Source organism: Cygnus olor, chromosome 4 (assembly GCF_009769625.2).
Source record: "Cygnus olor isolate bCygOlo1 chromosome 4, bCygOlo1.pri.v2, whole genome shotgun sequence".
In the NCBI taxonomy this organism is placed as follows: Eukaryota; Metazoa; Chordata; class Aves; order Anseriformes; family Anatidae; genus Cygnus; species Cygnus olor.
This window is the reverse complement of record NC_049172.1, coordinates 59,273,855-59,299,939: the sequence shown is the minus strand read 5'-3', so window position 1 is coordinate 59,299,939 and position 26,085 is coordinate 59,273,855. Positions and strand designations below refer to the sequence as shown.

Below are 26,085 nucleotides of genomic sequence, written 5' to 3'. Positions count from 1 at the left end.
AATGATCATTGCTTCTGTTGTACTGAATATGTTTGTGTAATACACAAACATATATGTTTGTAATACACAAACATATAGATGTTTGTGTGTGTGTGTGTCCTATATATATAATGTATGATATAAAGTCTAGTGAAGGGTGTTAGGACAGACTGAGCTGGAAGGACATATCGGATATATCTAGACAGTGCTATTTCCCTTGGTAAAGTCTTCCACATTCTAGTGATATGCAGCTTGAACTTGTCCTGAGTATCCTCGTAGTAATAATTCTGGATGTTTTTTTTCCATTAATTTTCCCGGTTGCTCTCCGAATACATGTAAAATTTGGCATATTCCACTGACCTCCTGTGACAATCAAGTGCACAGTTTAACTGTTCACATTTTTCTGAAATTCCTTCTCTTTTTGTGTTTGAGACATCTTACAGTTAGATTTGATGTTCTTCTGATGTATTGATGATGATACTCAGTGAATAATAACTTTCTATCTCTCTTCTTTCTGCTCATGTTTTCATCATGTCCCTCACATCTGTCCCTCAGTTATGTTTTTTCCAAGCTGAAGTGTTCTTCTCTAGTTAGTCATTTTTCATACAGAAGCTGGTCCTCTGATCATCCTTCCTCTTTCCAGCCTGTTTTAATATTACAATATACTTTTCAAGACTGAAGAGATAGAACAGTCTGTATTATTGAAGTTATGGTCAGAATAGGTTTAAATAATCATATATTGAAGTTTACTGCTGCTATTGTCTTCCTAGTGCTTCCTACCATTCATCTTATTTGCTTGACTCATCTTATTTGCTTGACCAGTACAGAGTGTGGAGCTAACATTATGAATATGACGCGTAGATCTTTTTTCTAAACACGTTAAATTGCATTTATCAACTTCAAATATATCTGCCTTTTTATTGTTTCGTACAATCCATTGGCAATAGTCTGCATACATTTGGGGCTTACTTAAGTTGAATAGCTTAACATCCTCAGCAAATTCAAGAAAAATTTCTAGACCTTTTATGCTATCCTGCACTTCATAAACCTTAACTATTTTCCTTTTTTTTTGCCATGTTCACCTGTGAATTCCCCTTGTTTCTTATTTTTCTTTGTTTCTCAGTCTCTGGAAGGACTTACGAAAGGCCTGTGCATATAAAGATGGTTTTACGAAAGCTGAAGCTCACCTGGAGCTGCTGTTTACAGCAGACAACTACAGTAACAAGAAGAGATCCTGCTGTCTTAGTTAAAATAGTAAAAGGCTAAATAAGAAAAAAAAAAAAAAAGTTTCACTTTCTGAAATATTTTGGATTTAGATTTTTGTTGTTCAAGCAAGGTTTTTGAATATAGGTACATCACAGACACTGTCAGACTTGCTTATCGATAACAACATTTTGAACTTGATTTTCTAGTAGTAAAGAGCTGCTTTTCTCCTCTGGGACTCCTGGCTATCCGTTGCATTAAACAATCATTCATTACACCAAAAAAACTTAACCTTGGCATCATATTGTGTCTGAGACATCTTAATTTGCATCTTAATTTGCAACTGAATTATCCTATCATGGTAGAGTCTTTGATCTTACTGTGTGTCACCATGCGGCATTAGAACTAATCTGAATGGGTGGCTGACAGCAACAGGCAACTCTGTCATTTCAGTTTGTAGGTATAGAATTACCATCTGTATAGAATCTTTGGTATCTGTTATACTTAAATCATTCATAAAATTTAATACTCAGAATACTGTTACATGTTGCACCATTACTCCCCCTCCAGGAAACGCTTTATCTTCCCAGAGTTTGTTCTCTAGAGTTGCATCTTACTGATGCATCTTTCTTCCATCAAGTCTATCATACAGCAAATCCTTGTTTAAATCCACTTACTCCTGTTTTCCTAATTTAATTTTTTAGACTTCCAGAGTTTCTAAAGCAGTACCAGTACTTAATCTAGTTGCCACTTTTCTGAGTTCTTCCTAAATAGGAACTATTTTGCTCACTCTGAATTTCCTTAAGTTTTGTCAGCTTCTGTTCTACCTTTTATAATACAGCATCTCTATGATTTCAGCTGAAAGGATATATCATCCTGAAACTTATGATCCTCTACAGATTTTAGCATTCCTTTAGTCTTTATTTTAAAAACTCCATCTAATTTTAAATGCTATTTTCCTGTTTCCATTTTGTTTTTAATAATGTCATTATTGCTTCCAAAATCCTAGTTATTCAGTGGCTATGTGCAGAATGACAGTATCACTTAGTAAAGGTGAGCCCATATGCTAAAATGCTTCCCAACTAGAAAATAAGCAACAGCTAACTTAGAAAAACAGCTGCTGAGGAGCTGCCATGTAGTTTCTGTTTTCCCTCATGCAAAGAGTCATATGTTGCAAAAAGGAGGCTGTGGAGAAGAAATTTTCAAAATGGTGGAGAAAAAGAAAAAAAAAAAGAAAAAAAAAAAGAAAGAAAAGAAAAATAAAGTAAATAGGTAATAAATAACGGTAAAGTTCAAACAACCTCCTTTTAAATAGTTAAAACTTTTCAAATTTACTTTTTTTCTTAGATATCTGGGAAGGGGGAGAGTGTTTCTTCTGAAATGTTTGGAGAAATGTGATCTGGAGTATTGCAGTTTTCTGGTTCTCTTGCCTTACAGAAACCCAACTGAAAAAAAGACATGACTATATAATTCCTGAACTTCAATAAAGGTTTGATTCTAGTTTGCTTCTTACAATGTGCAAGAAATGCTTTTGTCTGGACTGTTGTTTTGTTGTTGTTGTTGTTGTTTTCTATTCCAGATATCCACCTTTGAACAGAGTATTTCAGATCTGCATGAATTCCTACATTCTCTTCATAATTTGTACAGACTTTTCACATCATATTAGGCAGCAAATGCAAAGCATCAGAGAGAAGATCTTATTAGGAGCTAACCTTTAATCCTTTGTAAAGAGTTAACTGCAGAGCTGTGTGTATTATTTTGACAGATACATGCACTATGCCTCAAAGCCACAGTTTCTTGAAAAGTAGCAACATAAATCCATCTATCTGCCTACTTCCCATATTATTTACAGCTTAATACAATAGCCAGATGCATTCTGTGAAGTTGGACCGTGCTGTAGGCAAGGTTTATTACTACAGACATAGCACACAGCCATAGCCTAAGCTATCTTTCAGCTAGGGAAGCTTCAGCAGAAAATACATGTGTGGGTTTCAAGAAAACAGAGAATCTGGGGATGTATTTTGGCAGTAAGCTGGCATTGATGCAACTAGACTGCAGCTAGATTGCTAGACAGACTCTGCAGTTAAAGCTAGACTGGATGGGTCATATCTTGGTGTCAGTGCAGATAAGCACTAAGAAATGAATGAAAAATACGGAGAAAGAAACATTAACTTGTCTGGTACCTCTTAATCTACACTCTTTCCTTTTCCTTTTCCTTTTCCTTTTCCTTTTCCTTTTCCTTTTCCTTTTCCTTTTCCTTTCCTTTCCTTTCCTTTCCTTTCCTTTCCTTTCCTTTCCTTTCCTTTCCTTTCCTTTCCTTTCCTTTCCTTTCCTTTCCTTTCCTTTCCTTTCCTTTCCTTTTTCCTTTCCTTTTTCCTTTCCTTTTTCCTTTCCTTTTTCCTTTCCTTTCCTTGCATTGATTTTCAGAAACAGCTAAGGACTGGCTTGTAGTCCACTAATAATATCTGCCAACAAGCACTGACAAAAATTGCTTGTACGGACCGCTGGCTAAATAACAGTGTGCTAATGGTTTGCTCATTCAATCAGGAATTAGCCCAAGGTCTGTAGCTTCATCTTTAGACAACACTTTCCATTCTTTATGTTTATTTTTATGTATATCTTCTTCAAAGATGGTAAAGGCAGCTTTTCCAGCTATTTTATTTCCCCATTATCCTATTGGAATAAACCTTTCAGCACGGGCAGCAGATATCTATGTCCTTGGAGTGACACATAGCACCAGAAACTTCCTCAGTAATGGCACAAGATGCTAAAAGAAAACCATTCTCAAAGAGAAACATATCATATCACTAAATATATAAAAGGAGGGGCTGTGAAGACACATCACCTGAAATATATTAAATGTTGTCATATAATGAGCATTAAGGAGAGAAGGGGGGGGGGGGGGGGGGCGGGAAGAACAGAATGCCTCCTCAGCTACCATGTACCAGCCATCCCAATGATTCAGTGCTTGGACCTTTCTTTTAAACATTTTGTATGTGAACAGATCAGTCCTTTGGTGTTTTGTTGTTCTGGTGGTGGTGGTGGTGTTTTTTGTTGTTGTTGTTGTTGTTGTTTTAGGGGTTTTTTTTTGGTTGGTTGGTTTGGTTGGTTTGTTTCTTGTGAGTAAAGCCAAATGATGTTGCAGCTAAAAGAGTTGAATCATACGAAGACAATCGAGTGCAATCTTAGAAGAAAACTGGAATACTGAGGAGCTCAAAGCAGCTAAAAATTATTTATTTAATAACATATATATATTTTTTAAAATATTCACTTGTGCCCAAATGGGGTAATATTTTACGCAGATAAATTCTTTGTTGAGTGAATGCCTTAATAAAACTGAACCACCTGACTCTTGTGTTTCTTCCCAGGCTTGATGTATACCATTACTGTCAGTTGAAATGCTAACATCAAGGACTTTAAAGGTGGATGGACGACCAAGGCAGGGACCTCTCTAAGGATTGGTGACCTTTCCTCCAAGCCTTCTCTTTTCCTGTATTACCAAGAGCACAGATAAGAGCATAACTCTGTTTTGTGCAAGAAAATTTTGTGAATCGTATCCAAAGCAAGTCTGATACTACTTGAGAGTAGCTATATAGCCAGAATTTATATAACCAGATCCAAGGCTAAAATCCATGGATGGGAAAGTGAGCACACACAAAATTCCTCAAAGGTCATCTGAAATGCTATTATGTGAAGTGGATGAGTGACAGAAGCTAGCTGCTCTGATTTTCATGCATTTTTCCAAATACGAATATTTATCCCTAAGTGTTCTATTCTAAGCCCATAAGGTCTCTTAGGTCATAAGTCATGACTTTACTTTTGGCAGGAGGGAGGAGAAAGGAAAAAAGAAATGCATGAAATACATTATAGGATCTATTAAAACATGTTTATGAACTCTAATTAATAATTTTTATTCTGAATGTTGGAAGTAAACACTTTTTAAAATGCCATTAAACCTGCCATTGCAGAACCTAATTCTGGTCTGAAGTCCTACCATTGGATTCCTGTTTAACACCATGAAGTTACTCTATAATTTACACCAGAGTGTGAGTGCAACTACCCCTTTATTCTTTATTCCTCCCCCTCCCTACAGGGACTGTTTCTTTTCTGATACTTGCATAATAAAGCAAATCAGTATGTCCATTTGCGTACGTATCATGGGTGATCTGTTTATCAAGAAATGAAAGCACATTTCCTTCCAATTTCTGTTTTTCTTGTGATTGATATTAATTAGGTTTTCTGCAAAGCATGGCTTATCTTGAACTGAACCCAAAGCAGATGAATATGTTGCTGTGCAGTAAGATTTTCTTTTCTTGAAATGAAGAATGGGATGAAGATGCTTATCTGAGATCAAACAGGCTTCAGGTAGAGTTTACATCAGCAGCACTTTGAAATTCATTGTTACAGTATAGTTGGTATCAATAAGGAATGAGAATGGTATACCCTGTATTGTGACTGCATTTATTAACTTATTTCCAGCAGCTAAAAAAGAAGAGCTGCTGTATACCCCCGATTGCAGTCTATTCTTCCTAAGATGAAAGAGGCTAGTATAGTTCATAATGAAAATTATTGAAATCCCCGAGAAGAGCTAAAAAAGCCACCATCAAAAATAAAAGCTTGCCAATTTCCTCTGAGGTCTAATGTTAGTATACAAAGTTGAACAGAAGTTTGCAGGGCGAGGTCTCGTCACCCCCCTCCAGCTGCCCACCATGCCCGTATGTCACAGTGGAGTGCCATGTGAGGATGTCCCATCCAGCTGAAGCTCCAGAGGCAGCCCACTTGCACCAGCTCAGGTTCAAAAAGCAGTGCAGCCCTGCCCATGCCGCCTTCTGCCAAGCTGCCGTGACCTGTTTCTCAAAGTGGAGCACCACTCTGAGTCTTCCAGTGCTTGACAGAGCCTGTTTATACCTAATAATATAGTAAAGACTTGCTCTGATCCGTACGTTTTAGGAAGTCTCTAGGTGCGGATGCTAAATCTCTCTTTTCCATAGTACTAGCCAATATCCTCTGCTGGTGTATTGTGAATGAGATCCAGTGACTCAATTTAATTCTATCTTTACACCACACTGATGTAGGCTCATTTTTTCCTTCGGCTTCCCTATAATCCCCTGCTTAGCAGCTCTGCAGCTCCCTTCGCCCCTTGCTGAGCTCTCTGCGGCTCGCACAGCCCATCCAACTATCACCCTCTCCTCCCCATGCTACCGTGCAAACCTTGATATTCTCCAATCGCCTCTCTGCTACAGCTTCACCACTAAGGCACTCATTCTACTGGCAAAAGAGTTTACACTACTCTGTTTTGTAGGAGTGCAGCTTATCCCAGTAGTGACATGTTTAAATCCCAGGACAGCTAAACCCTTCAACACTGTGGTCATGTATGACATGTAACTAGATAGATGCAGCAAGCATTTCTCCTGCTCCAGAATTCAGAGGGGACACCTTTTGCCAGCTTCCAGCATCATTTCTCTTCTTCATCTTTTCTTTTTTTGTCCCTTTCCCTTTTTAGCAGTGTCCATTTGTTCCCTGCACCAGTACTTTCACCATCATTCTGCCAGTTATGGTAGTTACTTGCTCCCTAATACAAGAGAAAAAATGCAAATCAGGTCTGCCATCTAGTTTTTACTATAAGAGAACAGAGCTTTTCCTATCCCTTATTTTTCTTGTACTGGAGAAATCCTGAAATAAAGAAACAATATGGTGGTTTGGATTTTTTTCTGTTTGTTTGTTTGTTGTTTGTTGTTTTGTTTTGCCACAGAGTCCCAGAAAGGGCCATCCCACTTTACAGCTGAAAGAAGTGATTCAGTCTCCATGCTAAATCAGTCTCCAACTTCTAAGCAGAGACAGACAATTGTGCCTAATTGTGTGTGGTAGTTCGACGATATGGACTACTGTTCATTGGAGATTGAGCTGCTCATTTCAGTTAGGACCACAAATTGAACTCAAACCAAGGTCCCAAAGAATAAAGCATGGTGTTTTATACATTAAGTCATTCCTCCTTTCTTACTTGGCCCGTGAAATGAATCAGGGAAAGATTATTTTCTGGGTAAATTGGTAGTAAAACCCTGATGCAGACAGTTCCATGATTTGATTGCAGCCTGACTTCCACTTATTGAATATCACATCAAGCAGTGGTTCAAGGGTTTCATATGACAGCTTTAAAATCCACAAAGTTTTTAAAGGTACTTACTACATTGTGATCAGGTCACAGATCTAAATGTCAGTATTGTATGCCTGATTTGCACATTTCAAAACGATTTAGTAATTTTTTCATTTTATCTGCATGCATGAAGTGATTTGGAATATAGAAACAATTTGGAATCATATTTAGTTTGTAACAGTTCAATTAACTTAAGTGCTGAAACATGCTTCTTTCTTAGTAACTAGTTTAATTGGTTACTATTGCAAGAACATGCTTTGAAAGAATGCCTAAAAGGCCAGGGGCAAACCAAAGCCCACTCTGAGGAATCCATGCTCCTGCATAGACATGTGTGAAAAAAAAAAAAAATAGCCAAGAACCTTTGGGTCACAGTATAGTGTATGACTGCCAGTGGAAAAAAGGACACGTATACTTAACAAGAAATAGACTGCACAACAACTGCTTTTCTGTGACTAGTGTAACCTCTAGTTCCCTTTGACTAAATTTTATTACCATTCATTACGCAAGAATGTGAGAGCACAACAAGGTTAGAAAATCTTAATGATGCTTTATACACTTAAAGCTTGATCTGAGTGGTAGGTACAAAGATAAAGGGAAAAAAATATAGGAATGATTTAGAGGATATTGACATGTGACAATGGTAGAAATGTTTGTCTAATTAATTTAAGGAAGCACCTGCTTTTCTTTTGAAAGTGACTTTTATTCTTCTGGAGCCATTTTTTTTTGTTGATGTTTTATTTTATTTTTTTATTTTATTTTATTTTATTTTAATTTAATTTTTCTAAACGCACTTGCACTTCGAGGCTTTTTTTTCTTAAGCTTAGAAATAAAAAGGATATGTCTCTTCAGAGATAGTAAATCATCATGCACAGTAATTCTGTTCTGTCACAGATGAATGAGGAAAAAATTTGCATGGATTTTTGAGCCTCTATATGACTGTAAAGGAGTGTTTGGGAATTTGGTGAGATCTTTTCATTTTAGTTAGCTTTCTTTCACAAATGCCTACTATAGCACAGTGCAATGACATAATTAAGGCCAATGCCAGATTCTGCACTGGAGAGGACTTGGGACTGTATTTATATAGTCTGAATACTCTAGGCCACTTTTTTTTTTTTTTTTTCTGCAATATTGCAGCTGCAGTCTGGTCTAAGCACCAACACTGTGCCTACACTGCTGAATGCTGAAGGTATGAGGAAGAAGCCAAGACATTCGTCTCTGAGACACCAGGAAGGAAATTTGAGAAGAGCAGCATTTTCAGTGGTTCTCTGCTTATTGAAACTACATTCCTTTGCTTCTTTAGGAAGGAGCAAGCTATTGGGTCTAATTTATTCAGCACAAAGAGGGCTCGTACAAATATTTATGAAATAAATGAGCAAATGTTCTTCACCTCAGGTAACGATAAAAGTACCTACTGTTAGGGACTGAAGTGTGGTACAACCAAAGAGCAGGTCTCATTGCATCTAATTTCATCTGTCCAAATTTCAGGTCTTTAAATTAGCCTCTGTGTTCCCTACATAGTTAATGAAGAGAAATTGGCACCTCAAGAGGCAACCAATCGCTCCTAATGACTGTACAAGCTGCATGGGGTAAGGAGGTCGGGAAATGGCATAAGAAGTCCACTGACTAGGGGGTGAGTCCAGGTATCCAGACTGGACTAAGTAACTAGTGCTTGAGCAGCTAAGGACGGGTAAAATGCAGTCAAATCCCTGGGAGTGTATAGCTGTTCATTCCTTCAAATGAGATAGAAAATATACTTGGATAAATAAGGAAACAAGATTGTTCTCATAACCAGAAGTTTTGTATACCCCATGCTTTCAGATAGTATGTTAATAGATGACAATGATGTAATGTTATAAAGATATAATATATAATAATAAATGACACAGGGTAAACTCATATTTCTGGAAAATAGGCTTGGAAAAACAGGTTTATGTCAAATGTGTTCTTAATTCACTACTAAGACCAATAAATTTGATATATGGGAATTACAGTTGCTTAATTCTAGAAAATGAATGAAGTAACTTCATTTTGAACAGGTATTATCTGTAGCTGTTTTTACAGTCTTAACTGAAATTGCAGTAACATAACTTTAAATATTGCTTTAATGAGTGAAAAGTGGCATGATCTTTAAAGAAAAATGTTTCAAGATCATAGCTGATTTTCAATTTCCCTACTCCAGTTTTCCAGTTTTACCTCACCAAAAAAAAAAAACAGAAAATTGTTGTTGTTGTTTTAATGAAAAAAGTTTTCACTGAGAAGAGACAGATTTAAGAAATCAGTTAATGGGCTGCCTTTACACATCCACTTTGTCCAGGAGACTGGGAGAAGCTGGGCTTCTTACGGAGAGATCTTCACGTAACTGAAAGCCCAGATATAGCCAAATGCACAAACTCAGTAGAAATTCTTACCCATCAGAGGCATCAGTTCAATTTGAAGCTTAAGGCATGAAACGAATCCAGGAGTCTGATGCAGAAGCCGTGCCCTAAATTTGATGAGACTGCAAAATCTTCTGCATGTTCTTCGGGAGAAAGACCCATACCTGCTCAACCAGGGGTCTGCTTTATGGGATGAGTCAAAAGAGAAGAGTAAGGTGAGGGGTGAATAGATCTTAGGACACCAAAGAGGCAGATTGTCACGCAGGAAATAGAAGAATGAAGGAGAAAATGAAGAAGAAATGGCCAGAGGGAATGCTGCAGAAATTTTCAACCCATGGTCTGGGAACCCCTCAGATTATTGTCAAAGGACAATTAAGGAAAATAAGTGTACTTGTATGGGTTTGGCTTTAATGATATTGGTGTCCACAACTCCACTGAAGGGGAGGGACTTAGGGACCGAAAGTTGACTGAAAAACCTGGTATTAGTCAGCCGTGGTTCCAACAGCCTCTTTTCCCCCATAGCCAAACCCTAGTTTTGATTTTGCTCCTTGGCCTAGTATTTGGCCCTTGTTTGCGTATGTAAATGAGATTGTTTAGTACAAATTAGCATTATTGAAAAACAATTGACATCCAAATTAGCATTCTGCCTCTCATTTTACACCAAACCAGCTGGGCTTTTTTAGATAAACCCTGAATCAACTTAGCTGCAGTGTTTATGACTAAATGGCTTCATTTTTTTGGCAAAGTCACTTTCTTTCTCCAATTGCATAATGCCAGCAGCAATTCATATCTATCAGACCATCCTCAAGGGTCGACTGGGGTTGTTCCTGTGAACGCAGGAACAGCTTCTGAATGCAACTCCTTCCAGAGTTTGTTCTCCATGTTCAAGTTAAGAATATTTTCAGGGAACAGATATATAAATACATGCGTACACACATGTGTATGCTGATATATACACGTGCACACATATATATATATATATATATATATATCCCCTGTCTATACCATTAGAAAAGAGTAGTTTTATTTTTTAATTATTTAATTTAGTTGCCTCCATTTGTCTACCTACATTTTATCAAAATACTGTTGAAAGTGAACACAGTCTAATAAGGAGAAGTACAAAGGGAGGGAAAGGAAAACAATATACAACTGCAGAAGGATGCCAAAAATTAATCCACCAGAGAGTTTTAATTTCAGATATCCAGCTGAATGGGCTGGATGGAGGCTCTACTCTGACCCATTACATGATTGCTACAAAGTTAAATGAGAAGGCAGGGAAAGCCCTTTGTTACATATGCCCTAGGAAAGTAGGTAAAAATATATATATATATAAAAATTATGTCATTTCTAAGTAATATGATGAAAATGGTGAAAATGTAACACTGAAGACTTCTGATGAACATTTTATCCTCAAAGAACACTTAATTCACAAAGAACATCTCTCTAACAAAGTAACCAAAGGCCTGGAGAAAGAATAAGAGCGTTTGCAAAGACTTTGTAGTATCACCAGACAAGTAAATATGAAGACTGTAAAGCATGAACATTTTGGAACAAACTTGTCTTTGGGATCTCAGATAAAGCACTTTCCCAGAGCCTGTTATTCCAGTGATTTCATCAAAAGCTAAAGGAAAGCTAGTGCAATGCTGAAGTGATAAAAACACAACAAAGAGATTGTAAAACCATTGAAGGATACAGCAGGGGTATCTCTGAATCTTTAAATACTTTTTTCCTTAATAACAGGCATTCAGCAGTACTGGACAACTATTTCCTTTCAGAGATCTGAATAGAAAAAAAATATTAAATGGGAGAGGTAGATAGATCTTAATAAACAAATAGGATAAAACCACATATTTTATAAACAAAGTAAAATATAATCAAAAGGAATGATGTTTTCTACTTACCCCTCAAGAGCCATGGTAGTAGCACTCAAAAAGAGAGCAGGTTTATTTAATGCTGAGCCTGTATGTACTACAAAACATAGGCTTTACAGTCATTGTTGGTATGGGCGTCATGGGCACTCCTGCAGAAGCCAAACTGCTGCCATCATTTTCTGCAAAGCTGTAGTGATTTGAGATGATCTGGGAAGGTTGTACTGAGAAACCACCTGGTGCTGTTGTGTCTAACATAAACTATTTTGGTTTAGAGATGCTAGTGATAAGTACTAAAGAAGAGTGCTGCAATAAATAAACAAACAAATGCATTCTTAGATATAGGAGCTGGAAGAAATCCTTACAGTGTCATCACTGTGAACTAAATGTGTTGAAAGAGACTTTCCTGGTTTATGATCAGGGATAGGAAATGACATATAAAATACTGCAGCCAAGTATGAATTTAATCATAGAAAGAACATACGGAAACAGGAATAAAATTAAAATAAAATAAAATAAAATAAATAAAAAGTAATAAAATAAATAAAACAAAATCCCTGTTCAATTGCCAGATATTGCCCCCCTGAAAGAAAAAAAATGGAGGAAGGGGTTCATAGGAGTTCATTAGCTAAAAATATTTATTGCCAGTTATCATATCTTGGAGTGGTTGATACATCTTCCCAGATTTAAGGAAATGACAATTTCCGTCAAGTTGAAGTGTTCCCTGATTGTACCTGCACACTGCCAGCCTTGGAGTCTTTGAATCCCCTGGCTTGTTCCCACACCTGCATTTTGGGAAGGAGCCAAGGCAGTGTGGAAGTACTTTGGTGCCTACAGTCTTGGGAACACAGGGTACACAGGGTACCTGCAGAGCAATTTCAGTAGATGCTAATTCAGCATGAGTGAAATACAGGTACTGCTGCTTTCCATCTTTTAACTGTTTGTGGGCTAATCAGGTTAAACTCAAAGGGCCTGAGTTTGCTCATTACCAACAGCTTGTAGAGCACATAGATATAAATGACATAAATAACATTACATTACAAATTTATAAACAAGAGCTTAATAAATATTTATTTATTTTTAAAGCAGCCTTGAATTCACTTACTATGACTGCAAATATACAGAAAACAAGTTTGAGACAAATGATTAGAAACGCTGAAATTACCAGGAGTTATGCAGTTACTGCATATGTCCTGACCTAAACAATACTGTGAATGCTCACAGGCTGCCATGACTTCAAAGCAAAAGGCATTCCCTTTGATTCCATTTGTTATGGTGACCCAGGCAGGAAGACCCATCTCAACAATGTCAGCCAGGGTGCAGGTGGAATCAGGGTTCCTTGCTGGCCTGCAGAAGTAATTCTTCTGCCATGTATGGATGTAGACATAGCCTGCAGCCTTGTTTGGATGGCAAGCTATAATTAGAGTTTATGTTTTATTGTATCTGATGAGTTTCTGAATGGCAAAGCTCAGATGAGGAGTCTACATGCATATGTGTATATATATATAATATAACATTTATATATGTAATATCATATATATACATATGTATATAAGAGGTATTGATATCTATATATGCATATATAAACATGTTTAACTGGTATATATATGCAAGTGTATGCATATGCTGGCTGAAGAATAGGCATGCCAACAAGTTAGTGAAGATTAAACATACCTTAAAAGGTTAAATGACAAACAAGCCTAATGACTCTGATAAAGGAACCAAAGATCCATATGACTTTCACTTGGACCATAAGAATAGTTTCCGTGGCGTTACCTAAACCTGTGTCAGTAAAATGGAACAATGAAAAGATTGCACACTGTTTCTCTCTGCACACAGGAAATAAACAGTTCCAAGGGCCAGATACTGCCCTTGGCAGTATAAAGTAATAAAGGCAGACATAACCAGGAGAAAGAAAAAAACATTTCCTATTCATCCAAGAAAAGCCACTCTAACAAGACTTGACAATCCACTTTCCCATATTCAGAAGTACTTGAACTGACATAGGAGTTCTGTAGCAAAGGACATAAACTCCAGAACTGACCATACCCCACCTTTTCACTATATTCTCATTATCATCAGAAGCTGTAACGGATCCTTCCAGAGATTCAATACTAACTAGCATAATAACAGACAGATTTCCATGTTCCCTTTTACTCTATATTTTGCACAGATCATATTATTCCCCTCTCCAGTTAAACCTAATTTTCTTCTTGTCTATAGCATTTGGAGTACCGAATGCCCTCACTTCATGTCTTGTAGAGCTGTCCAAAGCATGATGTGGAATAGGAAAAAAACCAAACAAACAAAAAACCCATCCTAAATCTAAATAAGAATAATGAAATCCCATAATTAACATTTCTATCAGAGACTGAGAATGGCATCTGTGTGTTAGATGCAATAAACACAAATAAGTCAGAATAATCTCCAGTCTTGTACTAAGATGCAAATCATCTATTTATTACTTTGAGTATAAATGTTCCATTTCTATTTGCACAATGATTAAGAGTAGCTTACAGAAAATAAATCTGTTTCTTAATAGTGCAAAGAATGAGAAGGATGGAGAATAAATGGGAGTTTAAGGGGATGCTAAAGTTCTCCCACGAGCTTGGGTGAGATTTATGTGCAATGTGAATAAAAAATGTATATGACAGCACAGGATTCACTTTATTGTTGGTTCCTATTCCATTTGTCTAGCCCAACTGTATTCGTTGCCTCCCAGACATGTACTGAGTCTGGCATTGTTGATCAAGCGAGGGAATAAACTGCCAGTCAGCAGCTATTTGTGGCAGCTTAACCTCGCCCGATCTCATCAGACCCAACATTGTAGAGCAAGACCAGTGCCATGAGATTCAGAGTAAAAGCATAAATAGCTATCTGCAAAGCTGCTTCTGCTAGGAAGAGGCATTCTAGAAGGCTCACTATGGAGTTGTCCTATTATTGCTATGCCTTTTCCATTGTTAGATGAACATGTAGGCTATTCAATTATACATCAGCTTTCATACAGTTTTTCAACAGCTTTTCAACAGCTTAGTAACATCACAAGCAAGAACTGATGGGATTGTGATATGTGCCAGATAAGCCCCTCCATGCAGCCTCAGAGCTATGAGACTTCATGCTTGACGGTTCATGCCCATTCACTGTCCACTTCCATTAAGGCTCCCATAAAAATCTCACTACCATTGCCCAGCTCAAAATATGCAAAGGTCTGAATCTGAGTCTGCTGACGCCTTATTATTAGATGGACAACTTCTGGATGGGTGGGAAATAATACTTAAAATATTGAGCCATCAAAATGGAGGATTCCAGTGTTGTTTTTTCAGTTTCATTCCCCAAGGGCCTCCCGCCTGTGTTGTTTCTTCCATGCTTTCACTCTGTCCTCCTGGCTTCCCTTCCCCAGTAACTTCTGATCATCTTGGTCCATCTCAGCTAAATGTGAAAGAGGGGTAGAAGCCTTCAGCATATTGCAACCTAACATACTTCATTTTATTTTGTGAAAAAATGGAAGAGACAGAGGCAGAGACACTCTCTGTTATTGCCGCTGCGGAGCGAAAGGCTGCAGAGCCACCTCAGCAAGATTATTACAAACCAGAGAAGCCACACGGGAGAGTGCTGCAGTAAATCAGCCCTGGTATGATCTACCATTCAAGGAACTATTTGTGGAAGAAAAATTATATTTGTTAGCTGTAGAATTATGCCAGCTGCTGGCTCAATGTACTACAGCCATTAGGCTAATGGTGTCCCCCGATGGTGTTATGGCCCCTGACCCCCCCCCCCCCCATGCCCACCCTCCCACCACGGTGCCTCCCTGGCTCTTGCAGGCCGCTGGCACCCCACAAAGTGTCTCATGGTTGCCTTGTGCTTGCTGAAAGGGCACATAGCGCTCTGTCATGGTTTGCATAGCTGTCATGTATCAGAGGGCAAAGTGGTGGCTGAGGCCATGACATTACTAGCGGGCAAAGCTGAGGGCTTGGGGAAAGGTCAGGAGAAATATCTGCCACGCTGGTAGTAGGGTGGTGCCATTAGCTGGTCTTACCCCCAGCAGCCTTCTCTAGCTGTACATAACACTACTAATAATACTTCTCTAGCTAGTACATAATTAGAGGCTGGTGATGATCGTAGGAGGCAGTTTATTGCCTCATATGTAGAGTAGCAACCCATACCACATAAGCAAAGTCCACCTCATTTATAGGAAAATATGAAGTTTTACAGGGGACCCAATCTTCTACCTGAGTTATGCTGACGTATAAATAGTACCAAAAAGTTTTGTCCTTAAGACAGCAATGAACAAAGTGAATAGTTTGAACAAAATATGTCAAGGAGTTCCCAGACAATGAGACAGGAAACAGTACCATAGGAGTGTCCAAAATGTGGTTCTCAAACTACACCTGTCCTCACCTGGTCAAATGCGGCTCCCGTGCCCAAACCATCTTACCAGACCGAATCAGCACAATCCTTTCATGGGGCTGCCAGGTCACAACATAAGGAAAGAAAACATTGGCTGCTGCAGCCAGCATTGACAGGTTGTTGTGGGATGTGGAGACTTGTCCAGGCCTTCCTGTCCTCTCCAGAGCAAGAGAAGGCCCGCTGTCTCCCAGGCCCCTTGACATATCTCCAGCAGCTCAAACTTCTGCAGCTCAGAGGTTGAACAGGTTGGCCATCAGGGTCTTAGTGGCACACAAGCAGGTTTAAAGCACTACACAGATCCTGCCCGGTGAGTCAGATGCCTCCTGCCGAGAACAGGCAGGCCTGGATATCGCTGCTCCACTATTAATGCTGCCAGTGGTGGTCCCACCACTGCTGGGATACTCTTGGCTTTTTTTTTTTTTTTTTGGGGGGGGGCAGGAATAAAGAATGACTAGATCTCTTTCCTCTGTTATGGCTCTGAAAAGTTATGGCTGTAGGTTTTAGAACAGTACTTCTAAATGCCCTTCTTCCTTTGACCACATAATGAAGTGCAAATGTGTTGTGGGAGCTGGATTCCCTGCTCACCCTTCCCAGGTCAGGTAGGTATGAGCACACGCAGGTATGCTCACCACATCCTGCAGGCAAACCCCTCCTCTCGCAGTAAGGAGTTGCCTCCCACCTTCCCACTAAGAGTTTGGACACGCTTCAGCAAAGTATCCCACTCACACAGCCATCACATGGTGGGAGCTGAGTCCCTCCCAGAGTTTGCCAGCACTCCGCAATGGGAAATGGTGCAAAGCCACATCTCAATGTTGCTAGAGCAGCCGTCATATCATTTTCATCCAAAATGTCAGCATTGCAGAAGGAGCAATGGCAGTACTGCAGCAATGCAGTGAAGTTTTGTACCCTCTGGCAAACAGGACACATAAATAAATGGGTTTCTATCTAAATTCCATTGTGTGCAGATTTGTACCAAAGAATTGTTGTGATGTGCATCATTATGTCTCATTATGTGATTGCAAGTAACCTTTTGTGTAGCAGACACAATCCACGTAACATGCTGTGTGACCAGTTTACAAAACCAGGCTCCTTCAGAAGGGCGAGTAATTAATCATTATTCAGCAATAGCACTCACCACTCCACTACTTGCTGGCAGGAGTGTATAACTGAGGGCACGCTTAGCTACTACAATACATTATTCATGCAATAGAAAACTACAGTTATCTGAGGTATTGTTACAATAAATGGTTAAAAAAAGAAAAGAAAGCACTCCATAAGTTTTCAAGTGTGGCAGGTTTTTTTTTTCTTTTTTAAATTTACTGCCAACACATTGCATGAATAAGCGTAGTCCTGAGTTGCAAATGCACTAGGAAAGAATTAGTATAAGGCACCAATGTGCGTTTTTCATAATGCCAAAGTCAATAATCCGAGGACAACGAGAAGATCTCTCGAATGCCTTCCCTTGAAGGTATAGCACACTAACTTTATGGCCGTAATAATTTTATTACTTTATCAAGCACTAATTTAATAGAGAATGAAATGCACATTGTCAAAAATAAATTGTAGCAAATATTTTATTTGATTAAGAGTTGTAATAGTAATTTACATATTGTGCTCGTTAGGACATGGTTTTCTCCATACTTAGTTTAGGCTTCCATTTACACTACATCTATCATGACGCAAATTAGGCACATGAGATTATTTACATTTGATCACTGTCCACTATTTACACACACCGGGGTTAATGCAAAAGGCTGATGAGGGTTGAGTTCAGCCTCTGATTTTAGAGAGGCTGGAATTTTACCCCAGCTTTCTGTTCAGCTGCCTTTATCACAGTGCTTTACAGTTCCTCTCAACCAGCAAATACAGTAAGAAAACAGTCCGTATACGCAAACACTTCTATCATATTGTACTTCACCGTGTATGCCTTCCAAAAAGATAAATTTCGTTTCAGGTCTCACCATGTACAAAAGCTGTGCATATAACTATTCTAACCAAAGACATGAGTGAAATTTTTTTTATAATTGTTTTTATGGTAGTCTTTTTTCCCCATTAATGGCTCTTGAATCTGGAAGGGTATCTTAACTCATCGGGTGCAGTCATGTCGTTAAGGTGATATATATATTTAAACACAGAATCAGAAATTTCTTTGTAAAACTCTGATTTCAGAATCATAGGTTCCTTTCATGTTGAAAGGAAGCTGCAATCATTCAAAGGACACTCAAAAGCTAACCAAGCTTTGAGGAATATATTTCCAGCTTCAGAAGAAATATTTGTAACTTTACAAAAATTTGTCATTGGAAAAAAAAACAACCTTTCATTTTGTGTTGGGTTCATAGACTGCCATGATTTTGGGTTGAGGCTGTTTGACTGAAAAAGCATCGGTCTAGGGATAAATACTGATGAAGTGCAACATTTACAATTTATATATGTATTCGACTCAGATGCAGTTTTTATAATTGCATCATGCAGACACCAGCCATTCAGAAGAGCACATCATGCATCAAAAGATTAGTTTAATTTGTCTTTTTTTTTTCCAGAACAGTCTGAGGAGAGAACAGTGACAGGAAGTGCAAAGAGCTTCCTCTCGCTGAGGATTTCATTTTCTCCTTTGCTGAGAAGCCTAGTTTCCTTTGTCCCAAAGTATTAGCAAATATACCAGTTCCCAATGAAGACAGGCTGCCCTATGTCTATCAATAGAATCTATATAGAATCTTTTCCCTTAGGGATTAATTCAACTTTTGATTCAATCTTTCTGAGCTTTAAATTATGATGTTACAAACCTCCAAGGAACTACTGTACTATTTGTGACCTTCTTTATTACTTTCTGCTGTTTGATAAAGTAGAGAAAATTGATTTATAGTTTAGTTTGCTTGTGAACATGGAATATCAATGGTGAGAGTGGGATTTGTGAAAAAGCAAGAGAAGTTATATTGGTTAAAGTTTAATGTAGCAGTTTATTAATTAATGGTGAAGGACAATAGAATAACTGCAGTTTAATCTTGAATGAGATTAAGGAAGTGGAATGTGAAATAATACTTAGGAAGTCATCTTGCTGGAGTTGTATTTAAATTTTTCAAAACTTTCTCTCCAAGGAAGAATTTTGTCCACAGTTTCCATTTTTCTTCCCTAAACCTTCACCCATTTATCACCTGTTGGGTGTTTTTTTGTTTTCTGAAAGCATTAAAGGTTAAAGGTTGTAGGCAAGGCTGAAGTTTTCCAAATAGAGCCTAAAATTAGGCTTTGGTGTCTGTTTTTGGATTCTTAGGCCCCAATCCAGGAGTCTATTTTTATTCAAAGCAGCAGAGCACTTGACTTCAATGGATCTAAAAACACTCATGCTTAAGTGTTTTGCTGAATCAGGATGGACTTAAGCACAAATGTAAATGCTGTGCTGAATTGGGGCTCTAAATATGTGGCTTGATTTTAAAAGTGCTGAGAGACGGCAGGTCTAATTGAAGTCAATGGGAGCAGCGAGATGCTCAGCATTTTTGAAAATCAGGCCACTCACTGAGGTGCCTGAATTTGATTTCAGGTGTTCAGCTTGCAGCGTTCACTGTGGGAGAAAATGTTAACCCAGGGGAACAGGCAATGGAAGGGATGATTTCTTAATAAATGAGATCCTGATTTTATGCAATAAACCTTAATATAAAATGAGGGGATGGGGGGGGGGGGGGGGAAGGGGAAGAAATATTTTTCTGGAAATCTAATTCAGTAGTTTTTGCAAGCATCAAAGTGCATTGCAAAAATATGAAATGAATAAACAAATCAAATTAAAAAGCTGAAAAATATAAGGCTGAATTCATGCCTTGTGTAACTGCAGCAACATTGATGAAGTGCATCAGGAATGGATGTGACCCACTTCATTTTGAGCATTAATTTGATCAGGAATAGTGAGGAAACAACACAAATCCCATCTAGAAAAGAACTTCACTCTGAAAGCACTATGAGCACCAAGCATAAGATTTCAGATCTGTAAATAGTAAAAATGCAAACTGTAAGCATCACAGCTTCCCCTCACTGCTGTGGGAGTTAGTGAAGCTCATGCGAGTCCATGATAGATTTACTCCTTTTGTAGTCTTTGAGGAAGAGGTAGTTAAGAGAACATGGGAAAGAAAATGCAATGGAGGGGACAGGAAGAGCGGTGGGGAACGTTTAGGGCCAGCAGTAAATCACGGTGAGGAAGAGCCTGCTCTCCCCAAAGGCGCCTTGCTCCCAGCCTCGCACTCCAATGCAAGGGGCTGGTTTCATCAAGACCACAGCTAGGAGTTTCATGGCATGCTTTGCAAGTGAAAAGTACAGAGTATAAAATGAACAGCAATGTTAGGAACAGACATGAGGTGGAGGCTAGTCCTCTTGAGAAAGGCAATTTTTAGAAACGAATTTAGTGGTCCCAAAACCTAGAGAAAACCTCTAGCTAAAGACCACCAGCTGCGTAGGCTGTGCTAGCTCACATCATACTGTAGATGCCCCTCTGTGGCGCACTGTCAAGGTGGAGATACTCATGGCCAAAGTACAGCAGGGTCAGCTCTGTCATAGTGCGGTGTTGATACTAAAGGCCTACAGGGTATGCCGACAGCGATAAGTTGGCTACCTGTGAATAAGCCCGTGCAAAACTAACGAAAACAATTCCCCTTCCTCTTTATCCCCATGTAAATGAAAGGGCTGTGAATACCATTTGTGCCTCTCCACAGAGCTCCTGCCAGCCCAGTGACAATGCCGGTGTGGAAGGCCGCCATGCCGCATGCTGTCCTGTCCAGGAAGGATACCCGACCTGTCTGATCCTCCCAGCCTGTCTGCTGAGACAGAGATGCTGCTGAATGTCATGATGGCATTTTTTCTTAGCAACGGTATTTAACATTTCAGGATGGAAGACACCAGCCATTTTGGACTTGTCAGTCCCTGACGGCACAGGTTGGACCCAAACATGGCCATGCAGAAACACCCTTGCATTCCCCACCCTCTGGTAACTCGAGCCAGTAACTCTTAACACACCACTGAGCATTTTTCAAAAGTTTTCCCACAAAGTTTCTGTTAGCCCCTCAACAGCCTCATGTACTCGTGGCCAAAAGGCAGGTAGCACCTTTCTACTATTAAATTATTAAAACTAGTGGGTCCGTCCCCTGCCCAAAGTGCAGTGATGCGGGCGTGACCTGGGCTATTTGAAATCAGCTTTGACCATTAGGAAGAGTACTAGAAAACCCAGTCCACAACCAGTTGCAGGGGGGACTTTCACTTTTGATAAAAAAGAGAAACAGAAGTGGATTTGAAACATTCGTTTCCCTTTATTTGCTCAGTGAGGCTGATGTGTACTGCACATTAAAAAAAAATTATCACAGGAATTTTCATACAATGAATTAAACCACAAAATTACATGTAGAATTGGCAGGTGGAAAATAGCCCAGCGTGGGCTTAACTAATAGCTCGCTTTCCCTGTTCAGCATAGTCCAACCAATAGCTTTACACGTTCACCTACTGTACAAATTTTACAGTAGCTCCATCAGGTCAGTGGTTCACATTATTGAAAATGTCTGTCACATAGGTACAAATTTAGAATCATCACATCATATTACATGGCTATTCTAGGTCATTTATAGATCAGATCTTATACTACAGTGATTGAAGTTCTCATTACAGCTATCAAAAAGGACACATAATCATTACCTACTGTAAGCTTATATCTTAAGGGATCAGAAGAAGGTGTGTGTTTTCTTTTTTCCTTTTTTTTTTTTTTTTTTTTTTTCAACTGACCCAAGTATTATACCCCAGAGGCACAAACTTTCTTCTTGATGCTGCTTTTGGTGATGGCAGCCCAACTGCTTTTCAGAGCAGTTCAGCACAGATATTTTTCCTCAATTTTAGGCTCCCTCTGTTTGGATTTGGATCATTTTACCTTATGTAGGAATTACTTTGTTATAGCTCCAGAAAAGACCATAGTTTCTAAGTACCAGTTCTGTTACCTGTATTGCAGATGTGGTACTTACCACAGCATGAAAGCAACAGTACAATCTTCATCTAAAAGACATACAGAGCAATGCTGCAATTTACCTCCAATGACAATGTGGCACATGTGCTAATTTGAAATGTTCTGGGGGGGGAGAGAAAAGGAAACACTGAGTTTATATTTTGATGGGTTACCTACTACAGTGTCTACAAAGGATACAAATAGCTTTATTCAGCAATCCTAGCTCTACATTAATTTCATATGTAATCTGTAAATCCACAGAGGAAAGCCATCTTCAAGATAAGAATGCTTGCCAGGCCAGTGAAAAAAAAAAAAAAAAAGACTCATGACATTATGCCTGCTTGATGGAAAATAAACAGCCCACCCCCTCCTCCCACCCCAAAAAATCCCCACCAATTTATTCATGTCAGCAATGTAGGGCAAAAGAGAATGTATTTTAAATTTAATCACATAAATTTAAAGGCAAAATAGGTAATGCGTCTGGTCCTTGAACACATAATATGATATACTAAATATTGATTTCTTAAAAATAATTTATTGCTTTTAATATTTTTCTTTACAACAGAAGATACTCAAAATCCAGAAAGGAAAATTGTAAACTTTTAGTTTGGCATTCACACAAAGTTAAAATACCTGCATTTTTAACCTACAGAGCAACAACGAGAATTATGCAGATTAAAGAATGTTACAGTTGTAACACAGAACCTCTGAAAAAGTTCTTTTCTTTTTTTCTTTTTTCTTTTTTATTGCTATCTATCTACTGAGAAATAAGAAGCCAAAAAATCAAGCAAGCATCCGACAGGACAGACAGTGGAATCTCTCAGAACACAATATGCTGGTGATAAAATGAATGCAGCCATCAAAATCAACTGCACTGGCATGGGGGTGGAATCAGTTTTCTAAGATTGGGAGTGGGAAAGGAGATTAAATAGTTAGGTGTGCCATACCTTTAAGAGGAGTCATGAATGCCAAACAGTAATAGAATACCAAATCTATACATTCGCAAGCAAATTCCAAACTTTGCTGATTCAGTCTAGAGACTCCAAGTTCAGATGAAATTCTGATGCTCAGAATAGTAATAGTTTACTGTTGTGTTTTCTTTTTTTTTCTTTCCTGAAGTTTATATTTAATTTAGCAGAAGCAATGTCATCAGCAACAATGTCATGGGCACATCTGAGGCCATGCTAGTGCACAGTAAAAAAGAAGAAAAAGAAAAAAAAAACAACAAAAAACCACTGCTCCTGCAAAAGCTGAATTTCCAGACAAAGCACTTACTCCAAACTGACAACCGTCATGCACCCTAGGTATAAAATTTCCACTGGCCTTTTATTATTTTAGTCATCTCATAATTTATAATAAATAGGATAATCTTAACTGATAAATATGTCTCTTTAGTAAACAAAGGAATGAAGGATCAGTATTTATACAGGATGCATAACTGTAAAAAATATAGATAAATACCATCATTAAACTCTGCCAATGAAAAGATTACTGGCTTCAACAACAGTGTTTAGACACAGAATTACTGTAAAAATCATACTGTACTTAGTACCTCAGCATATTTTTATCAAATTAAAATCACAAAAATTAAAACAAAATAGCATTTTAAAAAGATTTTTGACCTCTAGTTCCAAAACTACTGTTGATACATAAAATAAAAACATTTCTTAATGATTACCCATTTGAGAGACTTTACATAAAATTATGGTATCTCCTAGAAAAATTTAGATGAGAAAATTTCATTTCCCTAACAAATTCAGTGTATAAAACTGCAAAAGAAAATCAAGCAATGAGAAAAATGTGGAAAAATACTGCAGAAGTGGTTAATACCTTTTGGGCTAGGATAAGTGTTGACAAAGTTCTTATATAAGCTCACCAAAGGAGGGATGAATGTGTGTAAAGCATTTTTGCACTCAGACACACGCACACACGCACACCCTCACCCACACGCTTTTCTCTTTTTTTTACAATCAAATATATATAAGCGTTAAGTTCAGCTTTCTACATATGTTAGTGTACAATAATTGTTTCACCTCATATAATTACATTTGAGTATTCTTGATTAAGAAAAATTCAGCAGTTTTTGAAAAGAAGGCTGCATTTACAGTGCATAGCTGTAACAAAAAAAACCATTGTCATACAGTATGTACATAAATAAAAATACTCCATTTAACATCTGTAAATACTCAACTACTTTAAAGAATGTAGCAAATAAACTATCTGTGCACACACCCAGATAGTTATATCCAACTCTCATTAATAATGTAACACCACGTCCGCTCATTAGAATAAACCGCTGAACAAGCTGCACATTTGACCATTAACAAGGCTTTGAAAACTTTGCTGTGGAAGATCAACGTTGTAGACATTTACATGGGTGTCAGAATTAAAAGATGAAACTTCAAAATGTTAGGGAAGCTTTAGCCTTTCATTTTCTCTTCTGCAAGGAAAAAAAAAAGAAGAAAAAAACAGAAAAGAGAAGAAAAGAAAAATCTTAAAACAAAACTAAAACACATTGCAGACTTCTGGGACCTGTGGTTTCTTCTGGATTGTCATATTATCACTGTGTTGTGAGAAGAAGCTTCATTTAAAAAAAAAATGCAGTGTCTGATTCTCAGACATCAGCAGCCATAGTTCTCAAATTTGTTTTCTTCTAATTTGTTTTTGTTTTGTTAAAATGCACTATGTACACATTTTGAAGTTCTATATTGTAAGTGTATCTCTGTGGAACTGCTGCCATGACATGTGGTTTGCCCTCGACTGCACGAGGACCGCTGGCCTCCCCCGCCACCGGTCACCCGCGAAAGCAAAGCTGACACCCATGGACACGCGTGTGCTTGCTGGATAGCCATTCCGCCTCCTCACTCCTCGAGCAGCTGTGTTCATGTAAACCATGGTTTTGAACAGAGAGTGTAAAGTAGGAGAAATTCCTAAGTATGACTTTTTAATTGTCCATTATTGAAGGACGTGATGTCCGTGAGGTATTCGCCATCCCTCCGTTTTCCTCTGGTGTGATGCATGTTACCTGCGCAGGCTCCGCTGTGCCTCTTTAAGTAAACTATCAAAATCCATGGAGTCATACTTGCTTTTAGTGGAAGCAGGATCAAAATCATCTGAGTTTGAATCTGAAACCAAAGAGATGCAAGTTCAGTTAAGAGGCATGAAACACTGGCAAGCACTTACATTATTTTTTTGTACGGCAGCACGAACAAAGCACTGCAGAAACCATCTATTTGCCATTAGACCTTTGTGGAAACAGGATGCTTAAAGACCAGAAACAGCCATCAGAGAAGCTTTAGGTATGGACAGAGCTTTCCGATAAGAATCAAGGCCTAAAAAAGTAGTACATCTCCTAAGCAGGGTGAGAGAACTATAAAGAGTTTCTTCAAGAACTGAACACTGCTACACTGCTACTTAGAGGTCTCTCAGTAGTCTCAGAATGGTTGAGGCTGGAAGGGACCTCTGGAGATCATCAGTCCAAAACTAGTCCAGGTAATCTTGACAGGTGCTTTACCAAAAACTCCACCATGGTTTTGCAAGACGCAATACCCCTAACTTACTTCTCCCAAGAGAGATGATAGCAGTGGCTGTGCAGAAAGCCAGCACAGGTTGCGGGGTGGCACGCAAGGGACACTGCTGTTCCTGGCTGACCTGCTGCAGGGCCCAATGCATATCACTACACCTCCCTCAATCTCTTTTCACTTCTGCTCTGATTGTTTGGTTTGCTTGTTCAGCAAACCAAACAACTGAGGGCAAAGTCTCCACACTGCTGTACAAGCAATCTCAGGTGGCATCCTCAGATCTTTGTAACATAAGTGTAACAGCAAGCACAGTGGTTCAGACCCTGTGGAATGTGTGTTTTAGGTGGGATCTATAATACTTGCTCCAGTGTTGATAGTTGTTCAGACAGACATCAGTCTGTTTCTCGAGCAGAGGAGGGATGGTACCTTTGTGACCATATAGTTCCACTACAGCAATTATTGATGTGACTGCAAGCACTGAATTTCCTTTTGGAGTCATTCCCGCTCAACACTGGCTCTCCCTGGTACCTATGTCACAGTTCTTTTATGAGAGTGCCCTTTTCTTGCCATTTCTTGTGTTGAATTAATCAGAACTCCCCATCTACCACTATAG

General features: G+C 38.5%; 1 protein-coding gene across 2 annotated transcripts in view; it reads right to left on the bottom strand.

Annotated features, from left to right (window-relative positions):
• Positions 1 to 21,248: 21,248 nt before the first annotated feature.
• Positions 21,249 to 26,085, bottom strand: part of PPARGC1A (PPARG coactivator 1 alpha) — a 359,248-nt gene continuing 354,411 nt past the window's right edge. Inside the window, exon 13 of one of the 2 annotated variants that reach the window (XM_040555186.1) lies at positions 21,249 to 25,076. In XM_040555186.1, coding sequence (XP_040411120.1) covers positions 24,973 to 25,076 — 104 coding nt within the window. In that variant the 3' untranslated portion in view covers positions 21,249 to 24,972. The remainder of the gene's footprint in view (positions 25,077 to 26,085) is intronic. The other variant, XM_040555187.1, reaches the window with a different exon arrangement.